This window comes from Mytilus edulis, chromosome 11, assembly GCF_963676685.1.
Source record: "Mytilus edulis chromosome 11, xbMytEdul2.2, whole genome shotgun sequence".
NCBI classification, from domain to species: domain Eukaryota; kingdom Metazoa; phylum Mollusca; class Bivalvia; order Mytilida; family Mytilidae; genus Mytilus; species Mytilus edulis.
Genome location: NC_092354.1, coordinates 13,568,490 through 13,592,917, shown reverse-complemented (window position 1 = coordinate 13,592,917; position 24,428 = coordinate 13,568,490). Strand labels below are relative to the sequence as shown.

At 35.3% G+C, this 24,428-nt stretch overlaps 1 protein-coding gene across 2 annotated transcripts in view; it reads left to right on the top strand.

The window, feature by feature from the left end:
- LOC139495183 (uncharacterized) overlaps window positions 1-24,428 on the top strand; it is a 52,863-nt gene that overhangs the window by 20,397 nt on the left and 8,038 nt on the right. For both annotated transcript variants that reach the window (XM_071283389.1, XM_071283390.1), the window contains exons 2-9: window positions 9,317-9,435; window positions 9,937-10,144; window positions 10,781-11,089; window positions 11,544-15,056; window positions 16,587-20,248; window positions 20,634-20,701; window positions 23,578-23,726; window positions 24,156-24,322. In XM_071283389.1, coding sequence (XP_071139490.1) covers window positions 9,317-9,435; window positions 9,937-10,144; window positions 10,781-11,089; window positions 11,544-15,056; window positions 16,587-20,248; window positions 20,634-20,701; window positions 23,578-23,726; window positions 24,156-24,322 — 8,195 coding nt within the window. The remainder of the gene's footprint in view (window positions 1-9,316; window positions 9,436-9,936; window positions 10,145-10,780; window positions 11,090-11,543; window positions 15,057-16,586; window positions 20,249-20,633; window positions 20,702-23,577; window positions 23,727-24,155; window positions 24,323-24,428) is intronic.

Here is a 24,428-nt window from a genome sequence, read left to right as displayed (position 1 = left end):
ATACCGTCGCATGTTTATCTTATATAATACTAGTCAAATTGAACACGTAGGTATATAAAAGGAAGAAAATGAATGATATACAATTAACATACGAACTTGCTTTTTCTCGTTTGAATTGCTTTCGGAGACCCTGAGATCACCCCTGGTTTTTTGGTGGTGTTCGTGTTGCTCTGTATGTAGTTTCTTAGTCTTGTTTTACATGCTGGTGTTTGTCTTTCGGTTATTTTTTTTTTTTTTTGACATGACGTTGTCAGATTATTTTCGAGTTTACAAGTTTAAATTTTTGTGTATAGTATTTTGTAGTATGTTGTATGTGTATTCTTCATTTTGTGTTTTGTCCCCCTATCCATTCACCATGGAGTATGGATTACACTTTGAAATTTAGAACTACGGGAGATAAACTAGGCTGTCTGAACAAACCGATCCTACTGGCAACCATACATCGTCTCACTTTGACGTGCATATTGAATCTTTTGAAGCCATTTTCCGGCTTTTCATTATATTATTCTTCCCCTTTTCAATGAATGCCAACAATTAACAAAAAGAAGAACGGTTCAACCAATAACTCGATTTTCTTTTTAAAATTGATTAGTTTTACTCTATGTTTTTTTCTGTCCATTAAAAGGTCAGCTACACCCGGAAACGCTTGTTGCGACAGGTTCACAGTAAATGAAAAGGCCATTAATACTGATACAATCAGTTTTTATCTGTCCCAATGAGTCGCTAAGTCAAGTTCAATTTACAAATATTTATTATTGTATAAAGTTACATATTTGGACATAAATTTGAATGAACTGATTTAAATCGAACATATAGAGCCTATTCAACTTGTAAAATTTAAACTCGGTCACTTAATAGCATCTACGTAAGCCACAACTATGAACGAAAAAGTACTCATACGTGTCACTATACAATAGATAAAACTCTTTAAAAATTATTCCATTGAAGATAAAACTTTATTTTCTTTCCTGAATTTTTCAAATAACTTTGTGGTTTTAAACGCACCTTTAAATTCAGTCATCGAGTAGTTCAATTAAATGTAAAATTCAATCAATATTTTTATATCTATTTAAGTCGCGCCTCACCTATCTATAAGGAGATATTTAACAGTAGCTAGTTTGTTTCATAAGTGTCCTCTAGAAGACGTAGAATCACAATATTTACTGTTAAAATGTTTAAATCATTAAAGTAAACTTAAGCGTGTAATAAATTTTGTAATATATATGCAATTAATATGCCATCAGTTTGCGCCACCACGTGTGTGACGTATCTCATTGGCATTTGACCTTATAAATGTTTAAAAGTGAAGCCTGTCATTCTGAAAAGGGACATGGCGATTTATCATAGTAGGAGAGCAAGATTTCCTTCTTGTGAGAAAATAGCTTGCCCTTATCAAGTAACCACATAAACTTTTATAACAGAAAGAATAGCTGCTTTTTAGAATTAAATAAGAATAGATACATTAAAATTATATAGTGGATGTCCTGTAGTAAATTGGAAAAGGGAGGAAAGTAAATTAGGGGGCATTATAAATATTGTTACTAGGCTGTATGGTTATTCAGAGAGTAGACGAACTGGACGCGAAGATTGGTTTATGTAAGATAGTTCAGACTACGTTGTAATTGATTATACATACCATTGCCGGGCTACTCTAATAAAGGAGAGATTTTCACCATCTATTTTTGAATAAAAATCATATTCATAAACCATCTGATGGAAACATGATTTATAATATGATTCTTTGGTTAAATTTTGTACATGTAACTGATCTAAATGGGTCCCAAAATTTTGTTATGCCACAAGGTTAACGTATAAATTTTAGAAAAGATCACGGGTTCCGTCGGGGTAAATCAATATCCGGATGAATGCGTATGAGAGGTTTTAAATCCTTATAACAAGATATTGGCCTACATTTCAGTAAGTCTTATACATGTAACAATATGATTTATAATATTAAACTACTTATCCGTTGACCCACATATCTCATAAAATGTACGTGTATATATATATGCCAACGGTATAGGCTGGCCTCAAATTAAAGTTTGAGATCTTTGTCTATGTTGGAAATGCATGTACACACTTAAATAAAGCCTTTCAGCTCTCTGAAAATTATAACACCTGCTACAATGCAAAACATTGATCTAGACAGTAATGTATATGTATGTGCGTGTCAAACGGTTTAGGATGTTTTAAGTTTAAACTTTCAGATTGTAAGAGATACATGTAACAATAATTTATAGGACATCTCTAATTTTTGAAATTTATAACACCTGGTAAAAAAATCTAGACAGTAATTTATAAGTACAAACTGACTCATGTTTGAATGACTATCTTTTTCACACAACTGAAGAGTAGTCTACAGCAACGAGCAAAACCAATACCGTCAAGGCTCCTTGTTGAAGACCTTACTTTGACCTAGTATGATGGTTTACTGTTACAAATTGGATGGAGAGTAGTTCAATTTGCACTTATACCACATCTTCTATTGTCAGCGCTCAGCACTGATTATCTTGAGACAGCGCAGAAATGGACAAACTTTAAAAATCATTACGGAGGGCTGAGCAGTGTGAGAAGAAACACCTTAACAAAATGACAAAAAAAGCACAAAATAACGATCTAATTTGTGGGTTGTCACAATTAAAATGATGATAATGGAGGATGTCTCAAACATGATTTCAAAATGTTTCATAGATTATTTGGATGTTCAATTCTCGTAATAAAGAAACATGCGTGAGTGTTGCAAAAAATGAAGTCAGGTATAAATGTTGACGATTATTTAAACTTTAATAATTGAAATTCCGTTTGTGTAAAAATAATACTTAAAGAGGATTAGGTGTCACAATTTATTTTAAAATGCTAAATAAGGATATAAAATGTTTTCCCATATATTAAATAAATTGAATAGCTGCTCTAAACAAATTATATTTAAAATTGCACAAGTTCTATGCATGTTAAACACGTATACTAGTATATGAATAAGTATCAGACCTGATTCATATCATTCCTTTCTGGAATTAGTAAAATAATATACAAAAAGAGAAAGGATTAGAATGACTAATAAATCAGCAATTGCTTTGTAATAGGTATAGGGCGGGACAGTCTTAGTGAGTAGCTTTTATACCATTTGTATAATAGCCATTTAACAGCAAGGATAGTTCCCCGAATAACCCTGGTATGACACTTTCTAAGTGATTAGGGTAAAATAATTATGCGAAAAGTAATGCTTTAAAGCTTTACTTTGTATTTTAGTCCGGTCAGTATATTTATTGTATGCAAATCTCACAATACATGAAAGATCTACCAATACAGACATAACTTTGGATAAACAATTTTGTGAAAAAAATCAATCAGAATAAGTGTTTTGGAAGAAATCGCCATTATAAACTCCCTAATATACTGTCCCTTCTGTCGCTATCTTAAAGCCAATATGTTCAACTGATTAAAGCTCACTTTTGCTGTAAAGAACCACTTTGGGGCAATTGAAGCCGACCTTAGCTGTACAGAACCATATTCAAGTCATTTAATCTCACCGTATCTGTACAAGTGACATTTGGGTAATTCAAGTCAACCTTAGCTGTATACAAAGCCATAGTCAAGTCAGTGCAGCTCGTATACGCTGTACAGAGTCATATTCAAGCCATTTAGGCTCACCTTATCTGTACAAAGTGACATTGGTGTCATTCAAGTCAACCTTAGCTGTACAGAGCCATATTCAAGTCAACGAAGCTCACATTAGCTGTACAAAGCCATCTGTAAGTCATCCAAGCTCACTTTATTTGTACATAGCCGCACTGTGGTCATTGGAGCTCACTTTACTTGTAAATAGCCGCACTGTGGTCATTGGAGCTTACTTTACTTGTAAATAGCCGCACTGTGGTCATTGGAGCTCACTTTACTTGTACATAGCCTCACTGTGGTCATTGGAGCTCACTTTACTTGTAAATAGCCGCACTGTGGTCATTGGAGCTCACTTTACTTGTACATAGCCGCACTGTGGTCATTGGAGCTCACTTTACTTGTAAATAGCCGCACTGTGGTCATTGGAGCTCACTTTACTTGTACATAGCCGCACTGTGGTCATTGGAGCTCACATAAGCTATACAGAGCAATATTGTTAATTGTATTGTGTAATCTTACTAATATGCAACGCAATTTAAAGGTTATTAACGCTCATACTAGTATTAGATGTAATGAGCCACCTTAAGGTCATTCGCGCTCAAATTGTCTGTTAGGGTACACATTGAAGTCAACCAAACTGTAAGGAGCCACGTGCACATTGGGGTCATTTAAGCTCATATTAGTTGTAAGGAGCCACCTTGAGGGCAATCAAACTCACCTTTGCTGTAAGGGGCCACCTTGAGGGCAATCAAGTTCACGTTAACTGTAAAGAGCCACCTTGAGGTCATTCAAACTCGCATTAGCTGTATTGAGCCACCTTGAGGTCAATCAAGTTCACCTTAGCTGTAAGGAGCCACCTTGAGGCCAATCAAGCTAACGTTAACTGTAAAGAGACACCTTGAGGTCACTATAGCTCACATTAGCTGTAATGAGCCACCTTAAGTCAATTCAATCTCACATTAGAAGTAGGGAGCCACCTTGAGTTCAGTCAATGTCACCGTGTTAAGTGTAAGGAGCCACCTTGAGGTCAATCAAGCTCACCTTAGCTGTGCAGATATACCTGCGTTGAAGTGTTGATTCCTTTGAAGATTTGTATTCGGCTCATTACAAAATGATAGAATCAAAGTCACCATTAAATAATATAAGACAGTTTAAATTGTCAGGACATCATAGAGTCGGTAAAACCTGTCATATCAAACGTGTCCTTGGTGGGAATTAAGAGTCACCTTTACAAAAAATACAAGTATTTGACTACAGTTATTGAGTACAGATACATTTGTAGCGAACTTTTACATTCTCCATTTCAAAATAAGCATGTGATTTATTTAATAGCTGATAACTCTTGGTTGATGGTATAATTATTAAAATTCGATACTATTCCGTGACATTTATTACTATGATATTTAGTGTTACTGTAATTCGAAAATAATTAAACCCAGTTATACAAAAATTATTCAAAAAGAAATCTAGTTCTTAATACTAAGATGCTTTTTAAAATGATCTCAAATCGATTTATTGTGATGTTGGACAAAAAACAAACCAAACAAACCTGACAATTAATCAATCAATAAAATCATTTCAACATGAAAATAAAAATAACTTCACCATTCTTATTCACAGTATTCGCTTTCGCCCCTTGATATTTACCCTCTCTTTTTGAAAAGTTTTAATCCCTAAAATCAGACGACAGCACACAGTAACATAAAGGAGGAAATGTATACTAGTATATCATATCAATAAATCTATAGTGACTACGTACACTTCTCAGATATAGAAAACCATGTTTCATTTCATCCTCCCTTCAGAACTGCTGCATCTTCTGTTTGAAACAGTATCCTCTTTCTTTTGGGACTGCATCTTCATCCTTTCAGAAATGCTACTCTTCCTATCGAAACAGCGGCATCTCCTTATTTTACAGTTTAGATTGTATTGCCTAAATTGACGTAAGAATAAGACAAATTCTATTTATTTCAGCAATATTTATTTAATGCTATTTAATAATAAAAAAAAATGTGTTGTTTTTCTATTTAAACGTGTTCATCTGGTGGTAGGTTACTTTTATACGTAGTCTGTAGGTTATAGGTAATTTGGGGATACTCAAGTTTGGGTTTTATTGTCACAGAACTGTCTGCCCGTTGGTTGATTGTAAGTGTAAAGTCTGCATGTAATAGGTAGTTTGAGGATACTAAAGTGTGGGTTTATTGTCAGTGTAAAGTCTGTATGATGTATGTAATTTGAGGATACTAAAGTGTGGGTTTATTGTCAGTGTAAAGTCTGTATGTTGTAGGTAATTTGAGGATACTAAAGTGTGGGTTTATTGTCAGTGTAAAGTCTGTATGTTGTAGGTAATTTGAGGATACTAAAGTGTGGGTTTATTGTCAGTGTAAAGTCTGTATGATGTATGTAATTTGAGGATACTAAAGTGTGGGTTTATTGTCAGTGTAAAGTCTGTATGTTGTAGGTAATTTGAGGATACTAAAGTGTGGGTTTATTGTCAGTGTAAAGTCTGTATGTTGTAGGTAATTTGAGGATACTAAAGTGTGGGTTTATTGTCAGTGTAAAGTCTGTATGTTGTAGGTAATTTGAGGATACTAAAGTGTGGGTTTATTGTCAGTGTAAAGTCTGTATGTTGTAGGTAATTTGAGGATACTAAAGTGTGGGTTTATTGTCAGTGTAAAGTCTGTATGTTGTAGGTAATTTGAGGATACTAAAGTGTGGGTTTATTGTCAGTGTAAAGTCTGTATGTTGTAGGTAATTTGAGGATACTAAAAGTGTGGGTTTATTGTCAGTGTACACACGGGTAATTGTTCTGCATAATCAACACTTTACTGTGACATTAAATACCTGTGACTGATTAAAGCATTACAATACCATATTTGTATGGGGAAATCAGATACTATATTGAACATACCTTACATTATTTCTTTATTATCTGTTTATTTACTTATATGTCTACTTATTTGTATATTTGTTGTTTGGTTAAGCATTTCTTGCTTGTATTTAAAAGCTGCTCCGTATGTGCAATCTTGTGAGTAGAAGTCCGACCCCGTTGTCCTTTCTCGTACAATTTTGCGACAGTAATGTTACATATTTTTTATTCATGTTCGTGGTTCATGTCATATGGGATTATAATCGCCCACTACTATTTTTCAAACAATGAAGTAGTATAATAGCAAAGTTGATGGAGTTTAAATGTTGGTATAGGGAAGTTTGGTAAAAATAAATAATCAAATAAAAAATTAAAATTAAAAAGGATACTTGATGACGAACTCTTATACTATAAGACTATTGGATTGTTTTTGCTTCAAGAATGTTGTCCCTTGCAATTGTTCTGCATATACTTCTACGCCAATGAAATGGTTCGTCGGGCTATGAAGTGCCATAAAGCAACCGTGCATGTTCCATATATAAGCAAATCTTTCTTCTCGTTCAATTTTGAGACGGTGAAATTACATTTCGATTTTTGTTTAGTTATGTTCGTGTTTCATGTCAAGTTGAGTTGAAGTCGCCCACTACTGTTTTAGTATTTTATAATCAAGCAATTTAAGAGTAAGCTGAAGGGGTTACCGGAGTATTTGATTAGTAAATACCATTTACGTTTTTAAAATTATTCAAATAATTTGACGTTTTTAAATGACTACTTAAAGATATGGTAGTAATCTGTTAATCTTTCTACACCTTAAATACATACCTGAATGAATTAATAATTATATAAATATTTGAATAGTCATACAGATACAATTATCACGAGCTTGAAAAAGTTGATAACAGGGTCATGGATTATCGGCCCTGATTGAAGGAGTCCATTCACAAAACAACATTTTACGCACTATAAATTTTCTATTGAAGTATGTTATCTTTTAGGTTATCATAACCTATTAGAGATGTGTTAGTACATGGTTATTGTACAAATATACACAATGATAGTCATATAACAAACTTTTCTCAATATTTATTTACTTTGAATGACAATGAGGGTATGGCCAATTTCCCCTGTTGATGTTTAACCCAAAAGGTCAACAATAGGGTAGCTGATAGCCTCTAGTAAAACGTTAATAGTAAAAAGTGTCTACATAATATACATTTTTAAGATTTCAGTCAATACTAACATAAAACAAATGAATTAAAAAAGTGATTCAATGCTGAAGAATAGGGAATAAAGGAAAATAAAAGGTTAAAACATCAAATAATTCAGAAATATAAGTCTAAAAAAAGGAATAGAAAATGAAAGAGTGCTTAAATCCAAAGAAGAGAGAAAGAAGGGCAAAAAATTAGGGAATAGAGAAAAATCCAAAGACGTCCAATGAACATGTTTTTCCCCCCAGAAATAGTCGTGTGGATACAATTATTAGGAGCTTGAACCAGTTTTATGTACAAAAATTCTTAAAATAGAAAAATGATTATTTTGAGTCAGAATTGAATATTATATAAAGGTGTTGGAAATCTGTCAGATTTAGACTATTTCATACTATCATTAATCATATTAACAGCTACTTAACTTTGACTTAATTGTAACAAATTAGTTGTTTATAGCTTGTATTTTACAAATTAAAAATTTCACCTTTAGTCATTGAAACATTTTTGCTTAGTAAAAATGGATTATAATGAAATGAATATGTCAACTTAACCGCAAAATCACACGTGATTTAATTACTGAACGAGATTACAAATATTATGATGAATTTTTTAAAACAATTACTGAACATGCCCTATTTCGTGCAAAACATGCACACAATGTCGTTGCACTTTGGTGTTAACAAGATACAAAATGTATAATGAATTGAATTTCCATGCACGGCTAAAGATACTATACACATCTATCTTCACAAATTTTCTATGTTTCACAAGACTTTTAGTTTAAAAGGACACGACTGTCTAATTAGAGTTACATACACATTTTTTCCGTAATAGAATATTGCAGTTTTTCTGCATAAAACACAAATTGTGATGTACAAAGTACTTAACTATGGGTGACAAAGATAATTTCCTCTTTACCCTCAGGTTGTTAAACAACGTTTTTTTTTTGTTTTTTTTTTTTTTTATCTCGGTTACTAATGGTTTTTAAAGAAATGTCACATATTACCGTGAGAAAAAACCGCGAATACATGTAGTCGTACATGTTTGGAATTGTTTTCTCATTTGATTCCGAGTAACAATTATCATCTCTCATTTTCACATGTGTGAAGTCCCGTCATCGTTGTCATCAAAGTTTTTATGAGTTTTGTTCTTCACCATCATTTGCTCAAAATTAGGATTATATATAATATACAAATTCTCACTTCATGTTGCCTTGTCTAGTATCAATGAAATCTATAGTTCCTTACAATAATGATTGGTATAAAAATGATGTTAATTTCATTATCTACTCAAGGGTGGACTGGTTTTAAGAAGTATGGTCTCCTTAACCTATCTCGCCCGGACGTAAAACTATGAGGAAGGATCTTCTATTCGGTTATGCATGATGCATTTGCATCAAAGTTCTTTGTATCTAGTTGTGCTTTGCACACCTTTAAACCATCTATTTGAAGGCCCATATGTGCCTATTGCACGACAAAATTCTTGGCTTTTTCAGCATATCTACTTACTAATTCAGAAACTTCCTGTAGACTATCTTAAGATTGCATTGTCGTCTTGAAAATGTATGATTGTTATACCAACAGTTCTATCATATAATAATAATATCTTCTTCATTTTTCAGGTCAGTCAGATCAAACATTCCAGGGGAGAATAAATATCACATCTGTAACTTGGAACAGCAACCTGGCAATAAGGGACAGTCAGGAGTTCATGAACCTTTCAACAAAGCTTGTGGAAATAGTGAGTATAAAGAAAAATCAACAGAAAAACATGTAACTAAGGGCCGAATCTAGGTTTCCAAGAATAGGGGACGTAAATGCATTATCATGGTAAAAATGAAAGAAACTTGCTGCAAGTTTTATCCTTACTAGTCAATCAATTTTTCCCAATTAAGGTTAAGAGGGGGTGGGGGGGGGGGGGGGGGGGGGGTAGTGAAAAAAGTGAAAAAAAACTATATGAATTAAGTTTTATTTTTTTATTTTATCCTACATTGAACTTTTGATGTCGTCCCTTATGTATTCATTTAACACAAAATTAAATAAGAAAATGCACGAAACCAATGGTGATATTTTGATACTAAAAAGTAATAAAAAGTAAAAAGATTTGCAACTGTTTTCCTTACATAAAATGTTCAGCCTTATACATTGTTGTTGAAGAAATTGTTTTGAATTTTTTTCTAGATTATTTACAATTAAACAATTAAAGGAAATCATGTGTTAAACAATATACCATTATTTTCAGATCACTTGTGCATTTGCTGATAACACACCAGACTTACTAGACAATACTGATATTCAGAACTTTACACAAGATGGCGGAGTCATAGCAACATTCAAGCTTGAACTAAATACAATTAAAAACACCTCTGAAATCCTGGATATAATGAAAAAAGTTACAGGAAACTGTACGGAATCAAGCGACTTCACAACCAGTAGCTTAACAATCCAAGGTATGTACTGAACGTGTTCCAATAACCGTTTGTTGGTGTGTATATGTGTGTGTACAACACGTGGTAAAATACCATTGAAAGTTAAATACCTGATCAAAGATTGAAGCAAACATATCTAACTTTTGATATGACGGTTGCATGGATCTCATTTTCTTTTGTTGAGAATTCACTTGATTGTAGTGAAGTTTAAAACGTATTACCACACAGTTTGATTTTTAATCAGATAATGAACTTTCAATGGTATGTTTAAACGCAATGTGGTTTAACACGTGTGCATCTTCTTCCTTATACATGTTATATTTGCCGCTGGACGTTAAAAACAAAATCAAATGCACTATCATTTAAGTATACATGATGAGGAAGTAGTATGCTTTTGACTTTTACAGTGTTGATATGCTCAACCCCTAGCGAAATCGAAACTTTCACAAATCACAAATTTCAATGACAAACAAATATGGGTTATGAAAAAATTAGGGAAATTTTGTAACGGGATACAATCTTATCAGTCAGCTATGTTATTTCATTTTTCAACACAATATGGTTACCATTAACCTGCATGAATGTTTAAAAAAGTCAGCATCAACTTCCTTTATTTGAATCATAAATTTAACCAAACCAACTATATATTACTTCTAGCTGTCAAAACAATTGGGCAACCTCCTGGGCCAAGTCCCCCGAGTTTAGACTCTAAAACTACAACAATGGCACCATCCAGTATGGTTATAGCACCAACAATAACAGCACAACCGGATATTACGTCATCTATTACATCACCACAAGATGTGTCTAGCACTATTTCACCTTCATCTCCGCACCAACCTGTATCTAGTGATCACGTGTTAGTTTCTACACAGCCACTTCCACGTGACAGTTCTGCAGTAGTTCAAACAGCAGTCTCTAGCTCACAACAAATGATCGTCACGACATTAAATGTCATAGAAACAGGTAAAACTAGTTTTTGGTGTACCAGCATTTATTGATATTTAGTTTTTTACTTCTATTTTGCTTTTTGAATTAGTAATAGCTCTTTGCATATTTATATCTACCAATCACAAAGAAACACCTTATTAGAAATAACATTGACCAGAGACAGACTATTTAATTTCAAACTCAAATAAGAAAAAAATAAACTGAAAGTTAGGTCTTTGTAAAATGAAAAAAAGTACTTTTTGTTATATCTATATTTAGTTTAAAACGTCTGAAAAAGTTTTATAAACCTTTATGAAAGTATGAAAGACTTAAGTTTCAATGCACAAGGTGGCAATTTTAAATTATTGCATCTATCACATTTTTTCGTCTAACATAGCATCTGTTTTCTTTTATAACATTTCCTTTTTGCTATTCTTTTTACTTTTTCTTGCTTTTTAAAAATAACTAATGACAATTTAATCACATGCAGCAAGTTTGGGCAGCAGTAGTTCACCGGAAGTCAAAAGAGGCACACGAATTGACTCTTCCACAATTGATATGTCACCAATAGCAATGGTATCCTCTGGTCACATGGTTTCAGGCCTGTATGATAATATAACATCGACAGAAGCTGGTTACTGGTCACAACAACATTCAGAAGAAATTAACCCAACTTCCAATCACATGTTTTACACGTCTTTTGAGTTAAATTCAGAATCACAGTTTTTGTCAGTTAAAGCGGAATCATTTTTAAAAACTTTGGATAAGACGCAAGTGCCTGATGCCGAAAAAGGGACATTGATGTCGATCTCATCCAACGTTGTTGGTATTAACACGAATCCTACACGTGCAATTGTATCGGAAGTTACAGAAACTATGGATAGTGCTCTTCTTCTAAACACTGAAACTTTAAACTCTCTCGAAATAACTTCATCTTTAGCTTCTTATAACTATCAACTTTCTTCTATTTCAATTCCACCAGCACTTTCGATTTCTAAATCTGTAGACATTTCTGAAATTCCGGGTGAATCGTCAGTCACAAAGAGTGCCGAATCATTAACATTTCCGCAGCAAATTCCTTCGAATAATTCATTGGTAGTTGGACAACCGAATTTTGAGAACCAATTTAAAATATCACAGTTATCGGGCATAAACGTCCAATCATCGACGTTTGATTCAGTTATTCCCCAATCTTCTGAAATGGTTTTGGAATCATCTGTTTTAACACGTACATCATTGCAACAATCTTTAGAACGGCCACAGATAGTAACAAAATTAGCATCAGTCCCACCATCGATAGCTTCTACTTCAAATTTATTAGAAACGTCTTTTAATATGGAATCATCACAACGATTAGTAAATACCAACAAAGCCACAGCAACAAGTTTTCTCGGCGGTGTCTTGTCATCTTACAAGTCAGACGACTTTATCACCTCATCCAAAATGACAGGAATGTCTGAAGAAGCTAATGCTGATAAGACAACGACGACCCCTTTAGTTGAAGGTATAACTAAATACTCACAAAGTGATAGTTCATCTGTAGCGGAATCCTTATCCGGTACGATAGATGGACAATCTGACGCGGTATCTGAAATAAACCCGTCATTAAGCTCAACCATTTTAACTAAAAGTATTTATGTGTCTGAGGTAAAGCTAGCTGAGTCCAATATGTCATTGACTAAGAAAAACATAAAAGAAACAACAAGTTCCAATTTTCTGATGTCTGAAAGAATAATTGTAGCTACGGCACCATTTAAACAGGAAGCATCTGATAGTTCATTATCAGGAACAGGTAATTCGACAATCGAACTTTCTAATGCAATAACAGAGCCTTCCGTCACATTAGTTAAAGAATCTAAAGCATATTCAACAATATCAGACACTTCATTGCCACAATCTTCAACACCAACAGAATCAGAGACTTATTTAGCAGCTCAATCAATGTCCATTGCATCTTCATTAGGGACGACTGTAGCAATATCAGTGGCAAAGATGAAATTAATTGACAACACAAAGTCTGCAAAACTATCAGTTACTGAGGCAGGACAAATTTTAAACTCTTCTTATAAAAACATGATAACATCAGCTGGCACGAATGTAGAGGAAAGCACGGCCAGTTCTACGGTATCAATTAGCGATTCAATGCAACCATCATTGCAATTAACCGACAGTATACTGGCTGCATCAGCATCATTGCAGTTAACTGATCGTATAGTGTCTGCGTCAGCTTTACCAGGTATGCCTATTATTCCTAAACTAACTAGCACTCAGCATGAAGTAAAATCTTCTGAAATGTACTCATCATATATGCATGCTGAACAAGTGACGTCAGTTGATAAAGTAACTAAAATGCATGTGACCTCTAGTCTTGACGTAGAACATACAACTGACGAAAGTGTAAAACCTACAGCAACATCATTATATAAACTGCATGAGTCGTCTAAATCCTCCTCTGATCTTCCCTTAGTTCCTTCACTTTCGTCGACGTCGAATTACACAGGGGTAGAACAAACTCGTTCTTCATCACTCTCACCTATTGATGGAACATTCGTAGTTACTCCATTTCCTTCAACGTCTATATTATCCAATCAAAATGATATTGCAACCAAATCGATCTCATGGGAAGATCACCCATCTTCTATTGGTGCTACGCTATCTTTATTTACATCAATTTTTGATTTGCCAACTGAATATTCATCACCTAATAATCAAGGTAGTGGAAATTTGAATATGAACTCACTTCGCACAGTTTCGAGTCATGCTCTATCCTCACATGTTTCATCATTAATAGAAGCTACACCCATATCTCCGCCATTATCAACAGGCATTCCTACGCAATCGGATAAACCTATTTTGCTTTCTACAACAGAGAAATCGCCATCACAGACAACCCAATCACAATCAGAAAAAGCCGAAAGGTCTGCTCCAAACGATATCTTGAATTCTATGGTTTTGACACAAACACTACCAACACCGGGTACAGTTTCGAATAAACCATCAACCACATCCATGTTACTGCCACCAAGCACATTTGTAATGGATACAGCATCTGTAGTATTTGAACCAGTTGACGATTTAAGTAGTATAAGTCCCTCCGAGTCATTGGCGATAACAACACAAACAAAAAGTTCACTGGTTTCATACGGAGAGTCGAAATTATACATTTCTTCTTCTACTATATTGGAGGAATTGTCATCCGTTTTTAAAACAAAAAAAACATTACCATCAACAGCTTCGTTGTTGAAACTAGAATCGACACCTTCTTCAACTGTATTGGATTATCTCCGAACCGCAATAATAGAACAATCCACTAAAATTTCCGAACAATCACTCCAAAGTTCCGAGCAACCACCCCAAAGGTCAACTACATTCCCTGTGTATTCTTCCTCTATGGAAAGCCATTTATCGGATACTATACATCCAGCTGTAACAGCAGTAGAGGCCAGCTCTGTTTCATCTCTTTCTAAAACAAGTACATTAATGAATGACAATAATTCGTATTTAACAGGAAGCGTTTCAAGAGTGATGGATTCTGGTAGTTTGATGACATCTCAAAATCCTCCGATACTAGAATCCTTTGTGGCAGCATCATCTGAAACCAGCATATATTATGAGACCAGAACAAGTATTTCTAAGAAAGCTTTGCAAATAACACCAACGTTGTCATCGAGTATATCACAACAGACAGAAAGTGATATCGGTAAAAGCGCAATGCCTTCTTCAGCTTATATTTTATCTGATAAATCTGAAATAACGTCATCAGTATCAAGGGATAATTCGTCTGTCGAATATGAGTATGTCACTTCATCATATGCAGAAACTATTTCACTGCCGGAATTTTCAGTATCTGTGTTGCCATTGGATGTAAAACCCGACGTCACTTCCGTTTCAGAATCACAACCACTTTCTCTGCCTTTACTCACAACGCCACCTATTCTTTCCACCTCTACGCTAGATGTTGTATCTTCTCCGATCATTTCTTTACCTCTAGCACTAACTGACTGTAAGTTTTTAGAGTTCTCCTTTTAACTCAAAGAGCCTTGTGGAAATAATTTTTAAAAAAATGTTCGAAACTCTGGTATCATTTCAACTATTCCAAAAAATTACTAATTTTACTGTAGCACCATGAACAAATTTCTTTTAGATTCTGTTCATAACATAGGTTTTAAATGAACAATGAAATGTATTCGAAAATTTAATTTAATTATTATTCATTGCAAATACATTTAGGGACGAACTTAAATTTCCACAAGGCTCTTATTCAACTCGATCTGTTGTCTTATTAAGGTAAAACCTTATAATACCTTATATAATCTTACATGCACGACTTTTAGACTCAGCTATGATCTGTAAACATATCCTACTATTAGAAATTTAAATTACACTTTTTCTTGATCATAACTATGATAAAATTAATAAGATAAAAACATTTATAGTAGTAATTTGCTGGTAAAACGAAACCGTAGACTATATATAATGTTCCTACGATAAATGTACTATGTGAAAAAAGCCCTTTGAAATAAAGATGCAAGCACGTGCACTGATATGTAATCATGTTAATGACTTTTCAATGGTATTTTTAAACGCAAAGTATTGAAAAAATTAGATAAGGCAACACTTACAAATGTATGTGACATGAACTTTAAGTATAATTAAAAGCAGTTCGAGTTGGATCTGCAAAAAGTCAGACAACAGGTTGAGATGTAAAACTATTTTATTTGCCATTATTATTTTGCTTCTTTGCATTTTATAATTGCATGCCTTTGTAGTCTAAAAAAATTGTCAACTGTTATGTTTCATGCTGCACAAAAAAAAACCATCGTTTAAAAAAAACAAAAAAACTTCAGGTTGGAAATTATCCTAGTTTTCAATAGCTGTATACCATAATTAATACGACAGATTTTTAAATGAATCTTTTTTCTTTCGTCGTCATTTTCAGAATGACCACCATGATATGTATGGCCAACAGTACTCACTGAAAATGGCATTAACACATAAAGTCAATCATGATTCATCATTTATTCTATAATTCATTAAAATTTTAGTTAAACATTTTTCAAATGAAACCCCTTTAAACATTTTGATATCAGCAATAAAGGAGTGTTTGAATGGTGTTTTCAGAATAGAGAATAATGGAGATATACTACAGATTGATAAAACAAGAAATAAAAAAAATTAAAAAGAATTAAGACTATAGAAAAATGCTGTGACAAAAAATGGAAAACAAACGACAAACAGACAAACTACAGTACATACATACATGTAAAACAACATGGACAAATTAAAAACTGAAACAAGGCGCACTAACGAAGGAGATCTTTTAGATAAAAAGAAGTACCGAAAAAAATTTAAATAACGACCCTGGTTCAGAAGAATCAATATAAATCACGTAATGTTTGGATGTTGGTTAATAAGTTCAAAATTGTTTTTGCCTTTTTTTTTTATGTTAGAATATTTTCAGCTAGCTTTGCAATCACACAGTACATTGTCATTGTAAAAAAATTGATTTATATCATCTTATTTTTTATTTCAGCATCTTCGTCCCTCCACGTTCCTGAACTATCCACTTCGAGTCCAGTACAGCCAATGTCATCGTCAGCACCGGTTAAGCCAATGTCATCGTCAGCTCCGGTTCAGCCACTGTCATCGTCAGCTCCGGTTCAGCCAATGTCATCGTCAGCTCCGGTTCAGCTGACGTCATCTGCAGCTCCGGTTCAGCCAATGTCATCTTCAGCTCCGGTTCAGCCAATGGCATCGTCAGTTCCGGTTCAGCCAATGTCATCTGAAGCTCCAGTACAGCTGACGTCATCTGAGGCTGGGGTTCAGCCAATGTCATCGTCAGCTCCAGTTCAGCCAATGTCATCGTCAGCTGCGGTTCAGCCAATTTCATCGTCAGCTCTAATTCAGCCAATGTCATCATCAGCTCCAATTCAGCCAATGTCATCGTCAGCTCCAGTTCAGCCAATGTCATCGTCAGCTCCAGTTCAGCCGATTTCATCGTCAGCTCCGGTTCAGCCAATGGCATCGTCAGCTCCGGTTCAGCCAATGTCATCTGAAGCTCCGGTTCAGCCAATGTCATCTGAAGCTCCAGTACAGCTGACGTCATCTGAGGCTGGGGTTCAGCCAATGTCATCGTCAGCTCCAGTTCAGCCAATGTCATCGTCAGCTGCGGTTCAGCCAATTTCATCGTCAGCTCCGGTTCAACCAATGTCATCAGAAGTTCCAGTACAGCTGACGTCATCTGAGGCTGCAGTTCAGCCAATGTCATCGTCAGCTCTGGTTCAGCCAATGTCATCTGAAGCTCCAGTTCAGCCAATGTCATCATCAGCTGCGGTTGAGCCAATGCCATCGTCAGCTGTGGTTGAGCCAATGTCATCTTCAGCTCCGGTTCAGCCAATGTCATCTTCAGCTCCGGTTCAGCCAATGTCATCTGAAGCTCCAGTACAACGGACGTCATCTGATGCTGCGGTTCAGCCAATGTCATCGTCAGCTCCTGTTCAGCCAATGTCATCATCAGCTCCGGTTCAGCCAATGTCATCGTCAATTTCGGTTCAGCCAATGTCATCATCAGCTCCGGTTCAGCCAATGTCATCGTCAATTTCGGTTCAGCCAATGTCATCATCAGCTGCAGTTCAGCCAATGTCATCGTCAGCTCCTGTTCAAACAATGTCATCATCAGCTCAGGTTCAGCCAATGTCATCGTCAGCTGCGGTTCAGCCAATGTCATCGTCAATTTCGGTTCAGCCAATGTCATCGTCAGCACCGGTCCAGCCAATGTCATCGTCAGCTGCAGTTCAGCCAATGTCATCGTCAGAACAGGTTCAGTCAATGTCATTGTCAGCACCGGTTCAGCCAATGTCTTCATCAGCTCCCGTTCAGCCATTGACATCGTCAGCTCCGGTTCAGCCAATGTCATCGTCAGATCATGTTCAGCCAATGTCATCTGAAGCTTCTGTTCAGCCAACTTCATCTGCAGACCATGTTCAGTTTACCTCATCTGACGCTTTTATTCATCCATCTGCTTCTGAAACACCTGTGCAGGAAACATCAAGTATTGCCACCGTGCATCTGACATCTACTGAACCTTCTATTCAGTCATCCACTGAAGTTCATGTACAACCATCGCCTTCTGACACGCACGTTCAAACAACGACTTCTATAGTACACGTGCAACCATCATCTACGGAAGCTCATACTCAGTCGATGTCAACTGGATCATATGAACAGTCAACAACGGAGGTACCGATACAACCATCGTCTTCCCAAGCTCCAGTACAGCCAATGTCTTCAGAAGTTTCAGAACAACAAACGCCAACGCAGGTTCCCGTACAGCCTTCATCAACGGAAGTTACAATGCACATGTCAACAACTGTGGCTCATGTTCAATCAAGCACTACCGAAGTTCATGTACAGTTATCATCCTCTGAAGCCCCAGTACAACAAACTTCAAGAACAGATACATTCACAGAAAGCCTTGTGCAGGCAACAAGTTCTGGTGTAGAAACATCAATTGGATTAGAATCGCAAACTTCAGTAGTACCTGTAATGTCAACTGGGGAACCATTTCAACCATCATCTGTACCACCAGTTTCATCAACTGGAGTTCTGGTTCATCCATCATCAACTCAATCATTAACATCATCAGAGGCTCAGGTTCAACCAACATCTGATTCATCAGATTCTCAAATGCAGGCTTCCTCGTCAGGTCTTTTAATGTCATCAATGGCTACTACTCCATCATTATCGTCTGCAGGACCTGTGATGACAACCGAAACCCCAGTGCAACAATCGTCTGCAACACCGGAAATTTCAACCAAAATCCCAGTGCAACAATCGTCTGCAACACCAACAATGTCAACCGAAGTACCAACTCAATCATCATCCGTTTATACTATGTCGACACCAGCCCTGGCTCATTCATCATCAGCGGCTCCTGTCGCATCAACTGAGAAAGCAGTTGAATCATCTTCGTCACTACATTTGATGTCTACCCAAACCCCTATTCAACCGTCATCTACATTAGCCGTCAAATCATCAGAGGTATCAGTTCAGCAATCATCATCAGTACTTGTTATGTCAACTGGGCTCCACATTCAGTCATCATCACCAACACTCGTCACATCAACTGGGGTACCAGTTCAACAGTCGTCGTCTGCACTACATGTTACATCTTCTCAAATTATAGTTCAGCCATCTTCTGCAGCATTTCTCACATCAACAGAAGCACCCATAGAGTCGTCGTCAACTCCTGTTATGTCAACTAAAGATCATGTTCAGTCATCATCTGTAGAACCCGTCACATCAACTGGAGAGTTGGTTCAACCGTCGTCGACCGAGCATGTGATGTCATCACAAGTCTCAGTTGAACCCTCGTCTGCTTCACCAGTCGTATCAACACAGGCCCCAATGCAGTCGTCATCGTCAACCCCCGTAACTTCAACTGAAATTATAGTTCAGCCGTCAACTTCAGTACCTGTCGCATCAACTCAAGTTGAGACGTCATCCTTAGTACCCGTGGTATCAACACAGATTGAAGTTCAATCCTCGTCATCGGCACATGTTGCATCAACGCAGGCCACAATTCAATCATCATCGTCAACAGTGTTGACATCATCAGCGGCACCTGTTCAACCAACTTCATCAGCACCTTTCACAACGTCTGAAGCAGTTAAACCATCATCTCAAACAGTTGTCGCTTCCTCCACGGAGAGCCATATTCAGTCATCGTCATCAGATGTTGTCGCGTCAACAGAGGCCCCAATGCAAACATCTACTCCTGTTCTTGTTGAATCAACGTCTTCTGTTGTACAGATGGTTAGTAGTTCTACATATTCACCGGCTGTTTCGTCATCAGAGGCTGTAACATCTAGCATTGCCCCATCTACAACTGTTACTTTGACGTCTTCAGAAGTTCCTACGACAACAACAACAGAAGCGTCAACAACTCAATCAACTTCAACAGAAACAACTACAAGAGCTGTAGTATCAACGACACCTGAACCATCAACAACACCTGAGGCATCAACAACACCGACAACAACGACAACGCCAGTACCAACAACACAGCCACTACCGGTTATTACATACCAGATTGATGGTTCGTTGAGAATAACAGGCGGAGAAAGCTGGAGTGCTGCTCTTGCAAACAAAAATTCACCAGAATATAATGCCTTGGAGAAAAAATTGCGCAACATGGTGAGTAAAGTATATGTCTGATATAAGTGTTGTGAAAGTAATCTATTACAGAATTAGGTCAGGTCAAAGTTATCAAAAGTTTCATAAAATAGCATCTTTTATATTACTTTAAATTAAACCTGTATGCAGTCAAATATTTTAAAATGTAGAACATTATAGAACGTTGAGAGTTGTCACTAATGCACGAAATGATAAAATGTATCTACTTTAAACACTTGTAATGTTTTCTTTTAAGGAATGTGCATCTAATCTCTATTATCATACATTAACAGATTTGTTAACGTTAATTCCAAGAATGCTTCCGAAATCTAAATACATATGTTTTATAATCAATGACATATTTAACCATGATTATTAACTAAGGTTGCATGTTTCTATTTTACAGTTGAAAGAGGTTTATGGTTCTGGTGCATCTGGATCTAGATTCTACAGTGTAGGATTAATAACATTTACGTAAGTGGATTCTATATAAATGCAATATGTTAGGCTGTTTTCTGCTCTTTGGTGGGTTTGTTGTCTTTTTGACATATTCCCCATTTTCATTCTCAATTTCAATATCTAAAATTATGTGTAAGTAGTATTTCCAACTATTATGACATACACTGCATTTACAATAGCATTAAAATTTCATTTTCAAAGCAAAAGTTACTGGCTTCTAGTACATAATGTTATCGATGTGAGTAACTGAAGTTAGAAAAATAAACCTCACAAAATATTTTTTTCGACATGGAATTATTTTTCATATATTTAGCTTGTATACTTGCCCGAATATTTGACAAACACTAGAAGAAATCTAACGTAAGCCATTTGTTGTTAAGGGTTATAATAATCAGTGTTAATTTTAAAAAGAACAACACCAAAATACATAATCACAGTAACAAAAGAGAGATAACTCAACCAATTTTTATTTACTTGTTAGACTTTTAATATATAGCAGAAGGTAAGAATGAAATGTCATGTATGTATTTGCTAGTAAAAATAATATTGCATTGAAAATTATGTATTTTCATATTCGACACATAATACTTTTCATTTTTACGGTATTTTTGTCGAGCCTGCAACTTTTGTTACAGAAAGCTCGACATGGGGATAGTGATCCGGCGGCGGCGGCGGCGGCGGCGGTGTTAGCTCACTTCTTAAAAGCTTTATATTTCAGAAGGTGGAAGACCTGGATGCTTCATACTTTGTATATAGATGCTTCATGTTATGAAGTTTCCGTCAGTCACATGTCCAATGTCCTTGACCTCATTTTCATGGTTCAGTGATCACTTGAAAAAAAAGTTCAAATTTTTTGTAATGTTGAATTCTCTCTTATTTTAAGTAATAGGATAACTATATTTGGTATGTGCGTACCTTGCAAGGTCCTCATGTCTGTCAGACAGTTTTCACTTGACCTCGACCTCATTTCATGGATCAGTGATCAAGGTTATGTTTTGGTGGTCAAGTCCATATCTCAGATACTATAAGCAACAGGGCTAGTATATTCGGTGTATGGAAGGACTGTAAGGTGTACATGTCCAACTGGCAGGTGTAATCTGACCTTGACCTCATTTTCATGGTTCAGTGGTTATAGTTAAATTTTTGTGTTTTGGTCTGTTTTTCTCATACTATATGCAATAGGTCTACTATATTTGTTGTATGGAATGATGATAAGGTGTTCATGTCTAGCGGGCAGATGTCATCTGACCTTGACCTCATTTTCATGGTTCAGTGGTCAAAGTTAAGTTTTGAGTTTTGGTCTTTTTATCTAATACTGTATGCCATAGGTCAACTATATTTGGTGTATGGAAATATTTTATGATCTTTATGTCAGTCGCGCAGGTTTTATTTGACGGTGACCTCATTTTCACGGTTCATTACACAGTGTTAAGTTTTTGTGTTTTGGTCTATTTTTCTTAAACTATAAGTAATGGGTCAACTATATATGTTGTATAGAAGCATTGTTAGCTGTACATGTCTACCTGGCATGGTTCATCTGACCTTGACCTCATTTTCAAGGTTCATTGGTCTTTGTTTAGTTATCTTGGTTAATGTTAAGTTTATGAGACAGTTGTAATAAAACTAAGCTTTATACTTATGACTATCAACATAATATCAATGATTAGTATAGAAGGCGATACATTTCAGCGTGTGCACTCTTGTTAATACATATTTTGTGTATGTTTATTTTTTAAAGATTAAAGAATAGAGATGCATGGGGTTATAAAACACAACTTATAACATGGCGTACAACTTACAAAAAATAGAAATGAAGATCCCCATACTAAATGTTATATATATAATTATGCATTACCAGTATATTAAAATCCATGTGTACAAACTAAATATGTTAGCTAGCGGAAACTACTTCTAGATCATTATTGATACCAGATTTTGAATAGTGAAAATTTGTTATCCTAACATTATAATCAGCAACGAACGCGTATTCATGCCAGATACCTTGTTTTATTTTCATAATTATATAATTGCTGAATTAACGATTGTCTAAAGGATAACGACATTAATGTGCAACCTTATAAAAAAGAATTATTTTGCCATTTCTTTTTTGCATGGCGAATCAATGTGCACGCAACTGCGGAGCTACGATCTGTTTCTGCATGAACAGCTCCATCAACACTTGTATCTAGGTTGTCAAACTAATATCCAGGATAGACGTAAAAGACACCAACACTAACAGTCTCCAAACGTTAAACAAATATCATAATCATGATAATACATGCATCACGCTGTCTGATTCCGATTGACCAACTCGGATCATCTCTCTCTTCTGTTTTTTTTTTTTTTTTTTTTTTTTTTTTTGAAAACGACGTGGATGCACGTGATGTCGTGCCTCCAGGTAGCTAAGGCAGCAACCATTTGATTTTCTGGGGGGGGGGGGGGGGGGGGCTATGGTTTTTTTTGGAAAAAAAAGTTTGTTTCCAGTTTTTGGAGAAAAAAATAATTTGTTTTTGATTCTGAGAAAAAAAAATTGTTTGTTTCATCCTCAGCTGCCACTATATGTAATGCTAAAATTGTAAGAAAAAAATTGTTTTCGACTTGTCGCGAAAAAAATAGATTGTTTTTCGCCATAGGCGAAAAAAAAAATTTGTCCAGAAAAAATAACCATAGCCCCCCCCAGAAAATCAAATGGTTGCTGCCTAAGCCCCTGCAAAGCTAACGACAAAACAAACAAAACACAGAAAAAAATGTTCTAAATATTTCGAAAAAAGAATGACAAAAAAAAAATGTCCAACAACAAATGTACATTGCCATATTAGCTTAAAATGGTAACTATTTTTTATAAATTTGAATATGACTTCAAAAGAAATAATATGTAAATTTGTTTTTAGCCAAGGAAGTATTATCGCAACTTTTAAGCTGAATTATACCGGAAGTGGAGCTATGAACATGACTGAATTGAACAATCACATGATAAGTAAAGTAAACAGTGGTAGTTTCGGAGACTTGGTTATAGACAAGGCAGCAATAACACATTCAAGTAAGTAATTATAGTCGATAATTCTAAGTTATTTTAGACTGAAACTGATATTTTCTTCATTTTAACCTTAAATTTTTCGTCAGTTTATGAGCTATTTTGTTCTGATGGTTTTCATTTAGATTGGCAGATGATACATGAGAATATTTTTCTTACTTCATTCTAATGAATCCTAATTGTATAACTATAAATGACAAGTATGTGTTCAGTAATTGTATTACTGCATCAAAGAGACATCAAATCAACAAAACAAAACAAAAACAAAACCAAAAACATAAAAGAGAACAGTATACATAAATAGATGTCAATACAATATGCCAAACTCTCAAAAAAGAATAAAACAAAAACTAGAATCGGTTACACTAGATTCCTTTTATCAATTAATTATTTTTATAAATTCAATTTTATTAACCATTTTGACTTTCTTTTTAGTTGCCATTCAACCATCAACACCGGCACCGTCGACAACACAACCAATCCCAGCTTCAACAGAGAAGGCAACAGACAAGTCAGAACTCCCATTACCACCATGGGGTATTGCTGTTATTGTATGTGGAGCACTGGTATTAATTTTCCTTCTGACAATGATAGCCATTCTGGTGAGTAGAATCTAATGAATGGAATTAAATTTGTAAAACCTGATACCACTCTTAAATATTTTACTGCTAAACTACCTTCACATTTGTAAGGAGATACTTATATGTA